The sequence below is a fragment of the Rhipicephalus microplus genome, chromosome 5, assembly GCF_043290135.1.
Source record: "Rhipicephalus microplus isolate Deutch F79 chromosome 5, USDA_Rmic, whole genome shotgun sequence".
Taxonomy (NCBI): Eukaryota; Metazoa; Arthropoda; class Arachnida; order Ixodida; family Ixodidae; genus Rhipicephalus; species Rhipicephalus microplus.
The window spans coordinates 160,762,042-160,776,018 of NC_134704.1; the positions used below are offsets into that span (position 1 = coordinate 160,762,042).

At 41.6% G+C, this 13,977-nt stretch overlaps 1 protein-coding gene across 2 annotated transcripts; it reads left to right on the forward strand.

Moving 5' to 3' along the window:
* Nucleotides 1-888: 888 nt before the first annotated feature.
* LOC142818001 (uncharacterized) lies at nt 889-13,740 on the forward strand. 2 transcript variants are annotated; one of them, XM_075896146.1, is made up of 4 exons: nt 889-1,125; nt 4,003-4,112; nt 7,238-7,447; nt 11,864-13,740. In XM_075896146.1, exon 4 carries the CDS (start codon nt 12,868-12,870, stop codon nt 13,738-13,740), a length of 873 nt encoding a protein of 290 aa, XP_075752261.1. In that variant the 5' UTR covers nt 889-1,125; nt 4,003-4,112; nt 7,238-7,447; nt 11,864-12,867. The 2 variants fall into 2 exon arrangements, with proteins under 2 accessions (XP_075752261.1, XP_075752263.1); XM_075896148.1 differs by having other exon boundaries at nt 11,864-12,188.
* Nucleotides 13,741-13,977: the final 237 nt, after the last annotated feature.

Genomic DNA, 13,977 nt, shown 5'->3' on the forward strand with positions numbered 1-13,977 from the left:
CATCTGTAGAAGGCTTTCTACTTGATGAAGCCAAACAGAGACTTAGTGTTTAGGTTATGTATATAAATTTGCTTTTCACACGCTATGTGTTGGCATATTTATGTACGATATGCGATCGTATCTATTGTTATGTGCATATGTTTTGTGATTGTATATACGTCACATGCTTTTCGCATGTCTTTCAACTATAGATTGCTGCCCCGCCGCGGATGAATACAAGTATTTTTACACCCACACACAAGCTTGAGCAGTGGAAGGTTGTTTCCCGGGGCTCTCTTGCGATTGAGTCGGCCACCACAGGGAATTAGAGTGATACGCCATTAATCCCTGCATCTAGCTGTATTCCACTTAGTAGCTCTATCGCTTGATGACAAATAGAGCGCGGGGCGCGACGTTATTGCGCACGACCATGCCTCGCGTAGTGGCGACATCAGCCTTTTGCACCGGCCCGCTTGCTTCGATTTGCTTCAGAGCAAAGAAATGTCATACCTTGAAAGATTGCGTACTGCACTATGTCAAAATGTTACTGCTTTGTAGCCATCCTATTATTCATTGAGAATTGATAACTCTGATATCACTACTGTAGAGCTTTGCGTCGGCGACACGCACCGAACGTGAAACCGCACTACGTCTGTCGTAGAAGCAGTAGGAGGCTGTCGTCTGCTAGAACAAAAACAAAACAAAAACCTGCGAATATATTCATAAGTTGTAACTTGTTTTTTGAATAACCGTTTATCAATTTTAAAGTCATTTTGCCAGATAACATACATTTTTTTTTCAGTTTATAGCAGCGACAGATGTTTTTTTTTTTCCTCACACAGATATCCAAGTCAAATCCATTCACAGCTAAAGCCACATGTTGTTTGTCTTTGTCTCCGTGGGCATGCTCTCTCCTGTGTTCGCGCTGCTACACACGAGGTACGAAATGTTAAATTTACGCAAGGAAGCGCCGTTCCTCGTTCGTGTGATGTGCTAACATTGCGCCCTATTCCCGCGGTTGTTCGAGTGTGGATCAAGTGCGAGTCGTCCAAGGAATCGGCGGGTTGGGCGGGCGCTCGAAGGACTCCGAGGTGACGGCTGACGCCTGTGGTCGCTTCCCTCAGGACAGTGTGAAAGAAACTAAAGGTAAGGGGGACACTTTTTTATGTAGACCAAGTATGCCACTCAGTGCAAGTGTGTCTTGCTGCACTCGAACGAGGCGTCGTGAAACGCCAACCTTACGCGCCTTTGCGAGTGCGGTGGCCGATTCGCTTTGACAATGCTAACGCTAGCAGAGCCATGGCGCATCGGCGCGGCCTTACTGGAGCTAATTCGAGACAACTGCGGCAACATGCATGTGTATGGTGATCGATTTTTTCATATGTGCAGTGTAGTAAGGAAGATGCACACGGCGCTTGCTACGTTGTTGATTAAACGAAGCCTGCAGTGCCATTTGATGGAAAGCAGCATTTTGTTTACGTTCGCGGGCGATACAATTCCTAACTTGGCTCGATTCACCTAGCCAACCGCCTAAGTGGGTTGATTAGCATACGTTCACGGTAGAGCGTTATTATGCCCCTAAACAGTGGCGTGTGCTTGTTAAAAGATATAATGTGTGTGCCTAGTGTAGAGAGAGAGGTGTTCGTGCAATCTGCATATGTACCTGCAAGACGCTTTTGCTTGTAACTAATAATGTACCGGCCAGCACCTTCATTGTACGCCTGACTTTGAAACAAACTTGCATGCACAATGTGAGATTTTGTAATCTGCCAGAGTTGCTTTTTATAAAATAATACACTGCCAGCATGTTCAAATAATGTTTCGCTGCTGTGTGGCAGGGGTGCGGTTATCACGCTGTTGTGTAGTTGCTGATGCAAGCACTTATAGTTTTGATGCGTTAATATTTCTCATCTAACTCATCAGGTGTTTGGCTGTTTCAGCACAAACAAGGCAAAGAGAGAAGGAAGACGGGTAATGACAGGACCAGTGCCGACTTTTGTTTGCAGGAGAATACCCATGTTGGTGTATTTATTGTGACAGCCTTTCTGTGTTGCTTTTTTGCCCAATTTATGCAACAACACAGTTGTCAGCAATATGAGAGAGAACACTGAAATTAGCTTTTAAAGATCATGGTGACTAAATGCCTAGTAATTCACAGCACAAAGTAACAACAAAAGACATCAGTATGATTAATGTGGACGAGTACAGTCTGGAATCTAAAAAATATATTGTGCAAAATGTTGCCTAAGTAAGAAACCTCTCTATGTTTGCAAATAGTGTGACGTCACTTCGAGCACCGTGCCAGCCATTCCCTCCCTCTGTGCAAGGGCTGGTTGGCAAGGAAGTTGTTTGTGACGTTCCTGATAGACCACCGAGATGTATGCGATTCTAAAGCTGTAGCCTAATATATACGTAATCTTTTGTGCAGTTACATCGCTGCATCTGACACCTACAACTTATTTGCATATTTACATTGCTCCCTTAGGACCTAACACACAAACTTGTTGTTTGCATTGTCACTTCATGAATATCGAGCGGTAAAGGTACTGAGTATATGTGAAACAAGAATCTCTGCTTATTACATGAAGACATATGAGGCCTTCGATAAAACGAGTTATACCTTTATTGGGCTTGCGTACTCGTCGGGGTGATTCATACATGCAGCTTCAGCAAATGGTATCTTCCAGCCCGGTGACCATGCAATTTTTTTCTGCACACAGCGCAAACACCGAGATGTACCCACTCGCAGATGGTCGCGTCAAGTGCATATTTACTTTGACTAAAATGTCGAATCAAGTTTTTTCTTCAACCGGTCCCTGCCATGAGTGCTAACGTCCTCGCAAACAAGACACATTGTTATTGAGACTGCACGCACCACACACAATATTCTCTGTTGAACCAATATTCTCAATACCTTTCAATGCACACTACATGCCGCAATCAACAGTGCACATTTTTGAAGACTATGCCACTGTTCCTCGCACAGGCCACCACGTGTGTTCACTTCTTCAAGATAAACAGACAGCGTGGCAAATATTTTACCACACAGCTAGATGTTTGCTGACACATACTACAGCTAATGTCGACATTGTAACGTGAAGTGTAAGCTTTGAAAAATTAAAACTTGCCCCAAACACCGCACGACTGTACCGGGCTGAGCCACCAGCGGGAGTGTTTTTCCAGCCACACCTGTTACATGTGCCAGTGACATCATGCTGTGACGTACCTCGGTATGGCCTATCGCTGCATACTTTATGTGAATGAGGGTCCTGTTAGTGAAAGCAGGCATTGTTGATTTCGTAACTTGTTCATTCCCAACTGGACCTTCATTTGCACGAGTTGTCTGACTGATATTCAGGCGAACTTTTGTGCAATAAATTATACAGTTGGCAGTCTGTGCTTGCTCCATACTGTTGTTACTGGTGTTTCTTGTTGTTACTTTGCACTGCTCATTACTGCTCACCTACAGAAACTAGCCTATCTTGCTGCTGTTTTGGACAAGATGCAGCTGGCAAGTGCGATAGTGTTCATAACTCTAAATTCTCAAGCAAAAATTATCGTTTCATATTCAGTTAGTTGCATTCATATCAGTACATTATAAGATATCATTGATTAAACATTAATCCGTGTTCCTTCACATAATGCTCACAACTTTTATATCAAATTGAATGGTGTTTATAAAAAACATGGGTTTTAGCTAAACTTTATGCTCTTTTCTTGAACAGCTGACAAAACGCTATTGGATGCTTACTTGCCATGAATTGGACTGTGTTTGAAATACATTGCAATTCTTCACCGGACTGCCAGTACACTTCACATTGGGGGAACATTTATTAACCATGGATTGATTAATTAAGAACGGAAAGAAAAAAGCGGCAGGCCGGGATACTTGATATTGGTATCCGTTTTGCTACCCAGCGCATTGTCATGCAAACTTCCTATAGAGTGGTTATGCGTCTTGCATGTGTGTCTGTAAACCAAGAACTTTGGGTAGAACTATATTTATCTTACAAATTGTTGCAGGACTGTGGAGGCTGTAGGGCTGCTTAGGAATGGTGGAATCCCTGGACATGTGTTCAACCTTGCTGCATCAGCTCCTTGGTGTTTTCATGGCATCTTTACAGATGTGTTGGGTGAGTAAAGCAAGCAGGTTTCAACACAAGGAAAAGTATAATATGGCAGCACCTCTTGTGCGTGCCTTACATCCCAAGTATATCAAATATTTATCTTGCACCTTGTGGCCTGTAATTTTTAAAAAAATACTTCTTTTTGCTTTATATTTGAGTCTTGATGCTTCGACAGCAATGTATTTGTGTTTGACAGCAAGTGTTCTTAAACAAAAACTGATCTCAATAATGACAAAACACCCTTCATACTTGGTCCTTAGCATAAGTTAGCACATACCTGTAGCAGATTCAATTATTCATTTTTTGCTGGGATGATAATGGGCAAGTAGCAAAGGCAAGTTCAGATTGGAGTGGTAGGTGACGTCTGTTTAGGCTCTGCCATATTGCTTTGCAACCAGAGTTACTTGTGGCCACATATACAATGAAGCCACATGACGTGCATTCTAAATGAGATTACCATATCACATTTCGCTGCATCTCAATGTGTGCCAAACAAATGCAGATATCATTAGCTTGTCACTATAAAGGGATACTAAACCAACACAAGGTTGAAATTTAGTCGTGGTGTTGCAGCTGTGTATGACTCTACAATGGATGCATAGCCGTGATAATTGCTCTATGTTGTCGCAATAGTAATGTTACACACATTGTATGATACAAAAGAGGTCCCCGCTTATTTCGCTTTTTTTCGCAATGCTTCTTTCTTGTCTCTTCTTGCCATGTGCTCCTCCTCACTGTACAAGGAGCAAGAGTAGGGGGCACACAAACACGTATTTAAAAAAAATGTTGTAAGGTGAGCACTGAGAAGCTGAACACTTCCGAAAGGCTCAAAGAGGTAAAGGTATTGTTTCTAGCTACTTTTTGGGCACCCACAGCTAGTTGTGCTGCTGCAGTTAAAAAATAAGTTAAATGTTAAAAGTTAATTGGAGGTGGTTTGGCACCCATAATTGCAGTTACATACAGAACTAAGTTTCAATGCGTAAGCAAAATCTGTTCACTCTAAATCAATTCTAATGATATCTGAAATTCTGGAAATATTCACAGAATAGCTCAGGAAAAGGCTAAGTGGTTGCCCCTTGAACGTGAAGGAGATACCCTTCTTCTGAAAGGTCAATAGACAGTCTAGTAGTTTCGATATTACATGCACTATAAAATATTCTGGTGTGGTGCTTTTCATGCATGTTATAATGAGAGGGGTTTTTAATAGAACTGTTGTAACTTTGCCCTGCGTTGCTGAAATTGTTCACATAGTTATAATACATGAATCACTTTATGCCTTTTGATTTTATGCGAATGGTTTACTTACCCAGTCAGTTTACCTTGATTTGGATAAAAACATAAATGCTCTAAACTTTTTTTTATTATACAGCAGGTTTATTTTTAAAATACGCAGCCATTGATGTGAACACAGTTGGTGGCGTGCTTGATTAATCCTTCACTATCACCACTCTAACTACACCTGCTACAGTGCATAGTGTGACAAAAGTAATGGTACTTAACATTTTCTTTGTCAGCCTACTCACCACTCTAATAATGAGAATTACCCGACAACATTACCCAGTAAAATATAGGGATGTTATAAAAAGTAATGTCAATTCAATTGTCAAGAAACGTTGCCAAGTTACGTTTTTGTTCACTTTTCTTTTCATAATTTTGTTAAAGTTACTTTTGATAACATCCCCTATAGTTTGTTTGGCATCATTTTCGTTAGTTCTCATTATAATGCGTTCAACAAAGACAACAAACCATTAAATTTATAGTTCTTTCCTTTACTCATGAATCTGAAACAGGGAATCTCAGTAATCTTAGTGGTGTGTGACTTGTTTTTTTTTTTTTGATCAGTTGTGCATGTGTTCAAGTACATGCATTTAGGTGGGAGGGTGAACCATTGCCACCTTCTGTGACTAGCAGATTTTCTGAGAACTGACAGATGCATAATGCTGCCAAAGAAGTATAGGGATATTGGAAGTAATCGTAACGCAATTGCAATCGTAATGTAATTGCCAGTAGGCAAAAAAAAGGTGCCCACACTCGCCATAATGGTAACAAGCAGCGCTGACTGACTCTTCCATGTATAAATGCACATATATACCGTACAAAATGGAAGAGGGATAGCCGCCATGGTAGCTCAGTTGATAGAGCATTGGACATGTTATTCGAAGTTCGCAGGCTCTGTCCCTGTACAGGGCAGGTTATCTTTTTTTCCTTCTACTTTTCTTTCTTCACAATTACAACACTTCTATTCTTCTTGAACACTTTCTGGTGTAAAAAAGGTACCTTATAATCTGAAGAGGCAAACAGAATGTGCCAGTGCACGAGTTAGCTCTTGTAGTGGTTACAAGTAAGATATGTTTTGAAGAATAAATCATTCTGCCACTTGCCTAAAGAATGGCTACAGGACATGGCACTGGATGCACTTTGTTATTTTTGAATCAAGCTATCTTGTATTCTATTTTTATAAATTACATGGGATACACATGACGGTATCACACACTTTAATGCCACAAAGATTATGCAGTGAACAATGTTATAAATGCGAAATTGCATAAGGGTAAGGTGAAAACTGCACCCTCAACGAGAATGTACAGGGAGCACAGGGTGCAGGCGTCATTCCTTCTGCCCATGCTTTTCAAGTGCGAGCTGTTTTCACCTCGTTCTGACCAACTAACTAAATTGAGATGTGTTGTTATAGTGCAAGAGGATGCTCCACGGGAAACTAGGTTTGTCTCAAACTCTGTGTGTGTCTTTCAATCTATATGGTGCCCGGTTCAAGAGCTCATGCACACCAGATCGTGTAAAACAGGACCGTGTAAAATGGACCGTGTAAATAAAATAAAATGGACCATGTAAATAAACAGGATCGTGTAAAATGTCGTTTTACACGACATGCAACTGTGCAACTGTAGTTGTGGTTGTGCTGAATGACCTTTCTTTATATACACTACATAACAAACTTGCTCCTTTAGAGTCGAGTGCATCGTGAATCTTCGGATCGATTGTAAATGTTTGCATATGCGAGGCCTTAAGTTTTATAAGAAATTGCTCAATGTGCCACGAGGAAATGTGTGTTCAGCGAAAATTTGCATATCATTATATACAACTCTTAAAGCCTCGTCTACAACTTTGTGCAGGTTGACCTTGAGCAGAAAACGAGGAGCGGCAGCAGCCCCCAGAAAAGAGCAAGCACCCTCCAAGCTCCCGAAGCTCTCTTCGACAGGAACATCATGGTCACTGTGTGGCATTGAAAGCCATTGCAAGGAGTGCCTTATCAGTACACTGTGCTGCTCTTTCATCGCAGAAGACGAAGTTGACCACTTCAGAGGAACTTCACGCTGTGTATTGTGAGTGCTTCAGTGGTTTTGTTTTTGTCCAGCCAGCAGTTAAGAAATCATGTGTAAGATTCAGCCGGGATGGCTAGAGGGAGTCGGGCAGGCATGTTTGGACATTTGTCTAGCCAAGTAGTGCCAATTTTCGTACTGGTCCTGTTGGAGTTACTGCCACAATCACAGAAGCTACGTCCCCTCTCTAAATGTACAGATGTGTCGGGGAAGATTAGCTGCATTAGGTTTTTCTATAACTGATAGCTGCCAACATTCTTCATTATATAGGAGTTTTGTTCCTCACTTATGGGTGTAAAGTCCTCCACAGAAAAAATGCAACACGTCTACTTCCAGAAGGCTCCAAGGCCCTACTTGTAGGGTTTTTTTTTTTTTTTTCGGCTTGCCCCGCCGTGGTGGTCTAGTGGCTAAGGTACTCGGCTGCTGACCCGCAGGGCGCGGGTTCAAATCCCGGCTTCGGCGGCTGCATTTCCGATGGAGGCGGAAATGTTGTAGGCCCGTGTGCTCAGATTTGGGTGCATGTTAAAGAACCCCAGGTGGTCTAAATTTCCGGAGCCCTCCCCTATGGCGTCTCTCATAATCATATAGTGGTTTTGGGACGTTAAACCCCACATATCAATCAATGAATTAGGTTTTTTCGGCTTGTATCATAAGCACCTCGTTTGGGTGTACATGAACATTTTATAAACATGTACAGCGAAAAATTTGGGTGGCCGGTCGCTTTGTCGTTATCATGTTCCTTGCAGTATTCTTAAGCATGTTATGCATTACGTTGTTAATCTGGTTCATGTGCATAGAAGACATCACGAAGTTTTAGGCTACAGTATAAAAAGCCTGGAAGCAAGCTATCAATAATTTTTTAACAGAGTTGCCTAATCTCATACATGATACATCAATAAACTTTCGTGGGTATTCATCAATGTAAGCTCGTCTTAGTGTTATCCAAAATGAAGATGTGAGTCGATAGATGGAAACATCTAGTAATCGGGGTGAACAGTGGAAGTGCCTCAGACAGGCTGGCCGATGTTGGGATAGGAGGACCTATTTTTTAGAAGTCACCTTGTCATCCTTGGCGTGTTAGTTTAAATAAGGTCAGTAATGACATCATCTTTTGGTGTAAGCGTGTGTGCCTGTTGGAAATGTTTGTCTGAAAAAAAAAACAACCTATAACGCAGAAGAGTGCAGCCCTTGCTTCTTTTCAAGTTAGGTTGCGCTGATACAAAGTGTTCTCCTGTCGGAAGTTGGGGGTAGGGGAAGCAAAAAAAAGATAAATGATAGAAAAGAAGAGAAAAGAAGAAAGAAAAGGGGGATGCAAAGTAAAAGTAGTGCTACACTGCTCCTACTTTGCATCCCCCCTTTTCTTCTTTTTTTTTTCCTTGTTTTCTTTTTCCACCTTTTTTGTTACATTTGCATTGTCCCATCTAGTGCATGAATCAATGACACATGGCTTTGCTATAGCAAAGATGCCTATGTGGTGTTGGATTGAACAGTGCATTGTACTTCATTCAGTTAATTACAGACTGATCAGTCTTGCAATAAGTGCTTCCTGTCTATCACCACACATGTTCAAATGAAAAGTTTGTGCTTGGCTCTTAGTATGCTGGTATATAGCTTGTGTCTTGGACTACTCAAAATGAATGTTATTTTGCTGCTGTTTATGGTAATGAATTTATCCAACATGAAAATATCTTGCCTTGCGAACTTTGTCGGACCTGCCTTTCTTTTTCTTTCCTATGCAGGCATTGTATGTGAGGGAGGCAGTAACAGAGAGGTGATAGCTTGAGCTTCGGAAGAATAAATGCTGGCAGTGAAGCAATTACACATCAAACATCCCAGCCATTTTGCCAACCGTACTAAATGTATTTTGAAAAAAAAATATTGTGCTCGGTTACTGTATTGAAAACAGCAAAATGCTAAAATATATCGCAGAGAACAAAATATTAGGCCACATTGGTGCCTTCTGGACTTCTCAGGATGTCGTCTGGGTGTTGTTTGTAAAAAGTAAAAAGTGTTTCAAAAATACTGCCTCTTCTACACCAAATTCGGTCTAGGTATTAAGTAAAGGTGATTGTGTGTAGTGCATGAAGCTCAGTAATATTAGTGCAATTTTTTTGCCACATCAAAAGCAAGGAAGAAGTTCTCTTTATATGGCAAGTTATATGATTACACTTTGTCCTGAAGTAGAAATGAATTTTTGAAGTTTTCTTATGATGGCTGTTTTCTGCATTTGATATACGACAGCTTCCGTTCCGAAGTTCTCCGTGGCCCTCAATAGGAGACTTCAAAAATCATTTTCCTCATTTAAACAAAAATTGTAATGATAACACTTGCCATATAACAAGAACTGTTTATTTGCTTTCAACTTACACATAAAAGTAATTTTTAATTAGACAAACACACAGCTCAAGTTGCATCTCAATGTGGACAAAAACAATTATATAGTGATATTTGTAATCTGGACCTAACATTATTTTTTTTGGTGAAATATAACTTCTGTGCAGTGAGTATTAGTGGCTCAAATATTCATACAAAGTGCAGTATTGCCATACAAGAAATGCAAACGATAAACAGTTTGGCTGAATTCTTCAAAGCCTATGTAGCGGAAAAATTGCACTAATGTTACTCGGCTTCAAATACTTTAAGCACCTTTACTTAATATGTAGATCAAATTTGATATGGCAAGAAAAAGTGGTACTTTGAAATTTTTCTCACAAATAACACCCGCACGACATTCTGCGAAATTCTGAAGGTACCCACGTGACCACTACTTTTTTCTCTTCAAAACATTTCTGCAAATAGCTATTTTCAGAAGAGTAAATTACCATCATTTTTTAAACTATACATCTGTGATGTTCGCCAGGCAGTATGGTTTGTATGTTTGGTGTAGAATAGCCCAGTGCGAAAAACAACAAATGTCTGAGCATCCTTTGACGCTCGGGCAATTTCGAAAGCATTTGTTTGTTAGCAGCAATTCAGTTAAGGCCTTGTCTTTATGCTTAGGCCCAGAAACAAAAAACAAGTAACCAAAGTAGTCCTAAGAGTCATGCAGTCTCGCTGTTCCAAGGCTTGTGGAGCCTAATTTAGTGCAAGCTTCACCATTTTTTAAAAATTCAGATTCAACCAACAGGTTTTGGAGGCACAGTGCATTTTCAGCTAACTTGTTTCACACCAGTTACTTTGATAAAAAGCGGGAAGTAGAGGTAAAAATACCATTTTAAAGGCATTGTAGCTGATAACAAAAAGAACTGCTTTCTTTTTTTGTGTGGTGCTTTGCCTGATTGCTGTGCTTTTTGTAGTATAGTTCATTCTCTAGTGAACAGAGGCCTTAAAAACTAACATTAGCCATGTTGAGGTCGATTTCTTGGTTATAATCATAGTAGCCATATTAAAAATATATGACTTCAAACTTGATTGTTCTTTTGAAGATGTTTTCTTGCATAATGATATTTCAGAGTCTTAGTCAATTTTGTTATAAGAAAACGTGATGTTATAATAGGGTCACTTTTTGTAGAGTCGTTCAGTTCTACCTTACCTTTTATATTCCTAATAGAGCAGTTATTTTCAATATTGGTATTTAAAATGGAATGAGCATGCTGTATGTAGTAAGGTGTAAGCACTTACAGATAGCACATGCAACCAACTTTTCTGTTGGCAGTTTATTTCTGTTATTCTTGATTTATATGTGGGGTTTCACGTCCGAAAACCACGATATGATTATGAGAGACGCCGTAGTGGAGGGCACTGGAAACTTCGACCACTTGGGAATCTTTAACGTACACCCAAATCAGCACACGTGCCTACAGCATTTCTGCCTCCATCGGAAATGGAGCCGGGATTTGATAGCGCGACCTGCGGGTCAGCAGCCGAATTTCTGGTACTCTTGCTCCCCTATATCTGTGCAGTTCGGTTATAGTTATCTGGCTTGCACAGATTTTTAATGGCACCTGCCTTGTCCTGCTTGCTTTCATGGTGATTTTAACCTTCATAAGTTACATAGGTTTAACTCTCAAAATTGTTCAAGATGCCAATTTTGTGCACAAACTGTATAGTATAAATGCAGCAGATATACATGCACACACTATTAAATGTACATTGAGAGCTTTCACTTGCAGTTTCTAAAGTTTTACTGTGCAGGAAGCATTTAAATCATAATTTCATAAGGACATATTAATCGGTTATCTCTACCATTGAAAATTGTGACAACCTAGTTATTTTCACTGTGATAAGCATGCTGTTTTCTTTGATGTGGCAGAACTAATTTATACACTCATTCCTTCTATTATTCACATATGCATAACATGAAGGATTGTGTGCCTTACATTTTCAGTTTCATTCTGTGTGTTATATTTCTTGTGCATGTGAACTAATGTGCTAACATGTGTCTCTGACATTATTTGTGCCAATTATTTTTATTTCCAGGTGCCTATGAAGGACGCAGAAGTTCTATGGCAGTGACCTTCCAAATTTACAGTGGTGCCGGAGCCTCAAGCAGCATTTTGCCGATCTCCACAAGGCGTTCATGATACAAACACAGCGCCACACTTTCACAGTACTATGATTATTATTTATGTTTAAACATTTAGTTCTAAAATTGCTGTTACATTGTGTTTTGTGCCACCATCCTGTGGCTTAGGTGGAGCTCGTGAAATTACGGTGTAGTCACCTCATTTGTGTACCATCAACACTGCAATGTCACCATTCACAGCTGGAGCATACAGACAAATAAAAAAATATATTGATTGTAGCAGGGCTGGTGTGTATAATAGTGCTTCTCTTGATAATAATAACTTTATAAGTTCTTGAGGTCTTGCATAGAACACTGCATTAATGTGTTGCAATGTAACCACCATTTATGATCGCTAGCATGTTAATTTAGTAGTTTTGTAATGTATTTTATTTGAAAGGTAATTTTGCTTCCGCATCACGACAATTAGAAAGATGCCGATGATTCAATCCCTCATTAAGTAGCTTCTTAACACATTTGTTTCTTTCAAGCTTTTGTTTACTCATCAAGGCTGTTTCAGATAGCAAACATATTTCACCTTCATGCAACATATTAAGAGTGAAATATTCATATATATTTCTACACAGTACTTGCTTTTTCAAACAACCTGAATGGCCAATTGCTTTTACTCAAGATCTAGGATGTCTATTTGATCTTTGCAAGATGCAGCAGATAGCTGCATAGTTTCTGCATTATGCTGATTTCCGTAAGCTGCTTATCGGGTAATTTAGCATGATATGGCACTTTCCGTAAGCTGCGGATGTCCGCAACTTTCTGCACGATATGGCGCTTTCCGTAAGCTGCGGATGTCCGCATCTTTTCGCATGATATGGCGCTTTCCGTAAGCTGCGGATGTTCGCATCTTTCCGCATGATGCGGCTTTCCGTAGTCTAATAATTGCGTATGTACGGATCCGTATATGCGGAATGTTTCAGTAGGGGAAAAGAAGGTGCGGCATTTGATGCGCGGAGTAAAAGAACAGCTTTTCGCTGGGCTCGTGCGCAATCCACCAACGACAGTCGCCCAGTTCATCAGTGAGGCGACCACTATGGAACGTACGCTGCAGCAGCATTCGTCACAATATGAACGCCAGATCCCGGCCACCGCATGCTCTATCGGCTCTGACAGCGAGATACAGGCCCTCGCAGACTTCATTCGAAGTATTGTTCGGGACGAACTGCGACAGCTTCAGGCAGTGGGATCCCATCAACCTGTGTCAGCCCTCACGGATGTAATCAGACAAGAAGTCCAGCAGGCCGTCACACCCCTGACCCAAATCGCACCACCGATTGCCGAGGCCCCAGTCCTGACATACGCAGCGGCATTGCGATCCCCTAAGCCACCGGCTACAGATCCTGCTATGCGGCCCAGGTACCAGGTTATGCAGTCATTCCACGCCACTGCTTCGAGCCCGCCTCTCGGCTCAAGGTTCCCGAGCACACCCACCTATCTGCCGTATACCTCAAGACAAAGTGGTAGCAAGGCAAGCACGTGGCGCACCTCGGATAACCGTCCGCTCTGCTGTCACTGCGGCGAAGCGGGTCACGTATACAGGAACTGTCAATACCGGCAACTAGGTCTCCGCGGCTTCCATCCTGATGCTCGATGCCCGCGCTACGGTGAGCGCCCCCGGGAAATCGAAGCCTATCTCACGGGCCAGCGAACACCTTCGACTGTTCAGCACCACCAGTCGAGATCACCGTCGCCTCGCCGGTCTACGTCACCCAGTTTGCCCTCATCGTCCTTCAATCTTTTCAGGAGCCGGTCACCAAGTCCCCGCAGGGGAAACTAGGAACGGCGACTTCTGGGGGTGAAGTCGCGGCCCGGCGAACTGTAAAAGACCCTCATTCGACGCAACGACCAGACGAGGACCATTCCGGTTTTTCAGTGTTCTCTGACAGCAGAAAGATCGTTTCTGCCGAAATTGCAGTCTTCGTCGACCATCATGCTGTCAACGCCCTCGTCGACACCGGCGCCAACTATTCCGTAATGAGCGCCGCACTGGCATCTGAACTGAGGAAGGTTACCA

Bases quoted from the DNA above. Each gene is read 5' to 3' on its own strand.
- LOC142818001 (XM_075896146.1), top strand. From the start codon at position 12,868: ATGCGGAATGTTTCAGTAGGGGAAAAGAAGGTGCGGCATTTGATGCGC.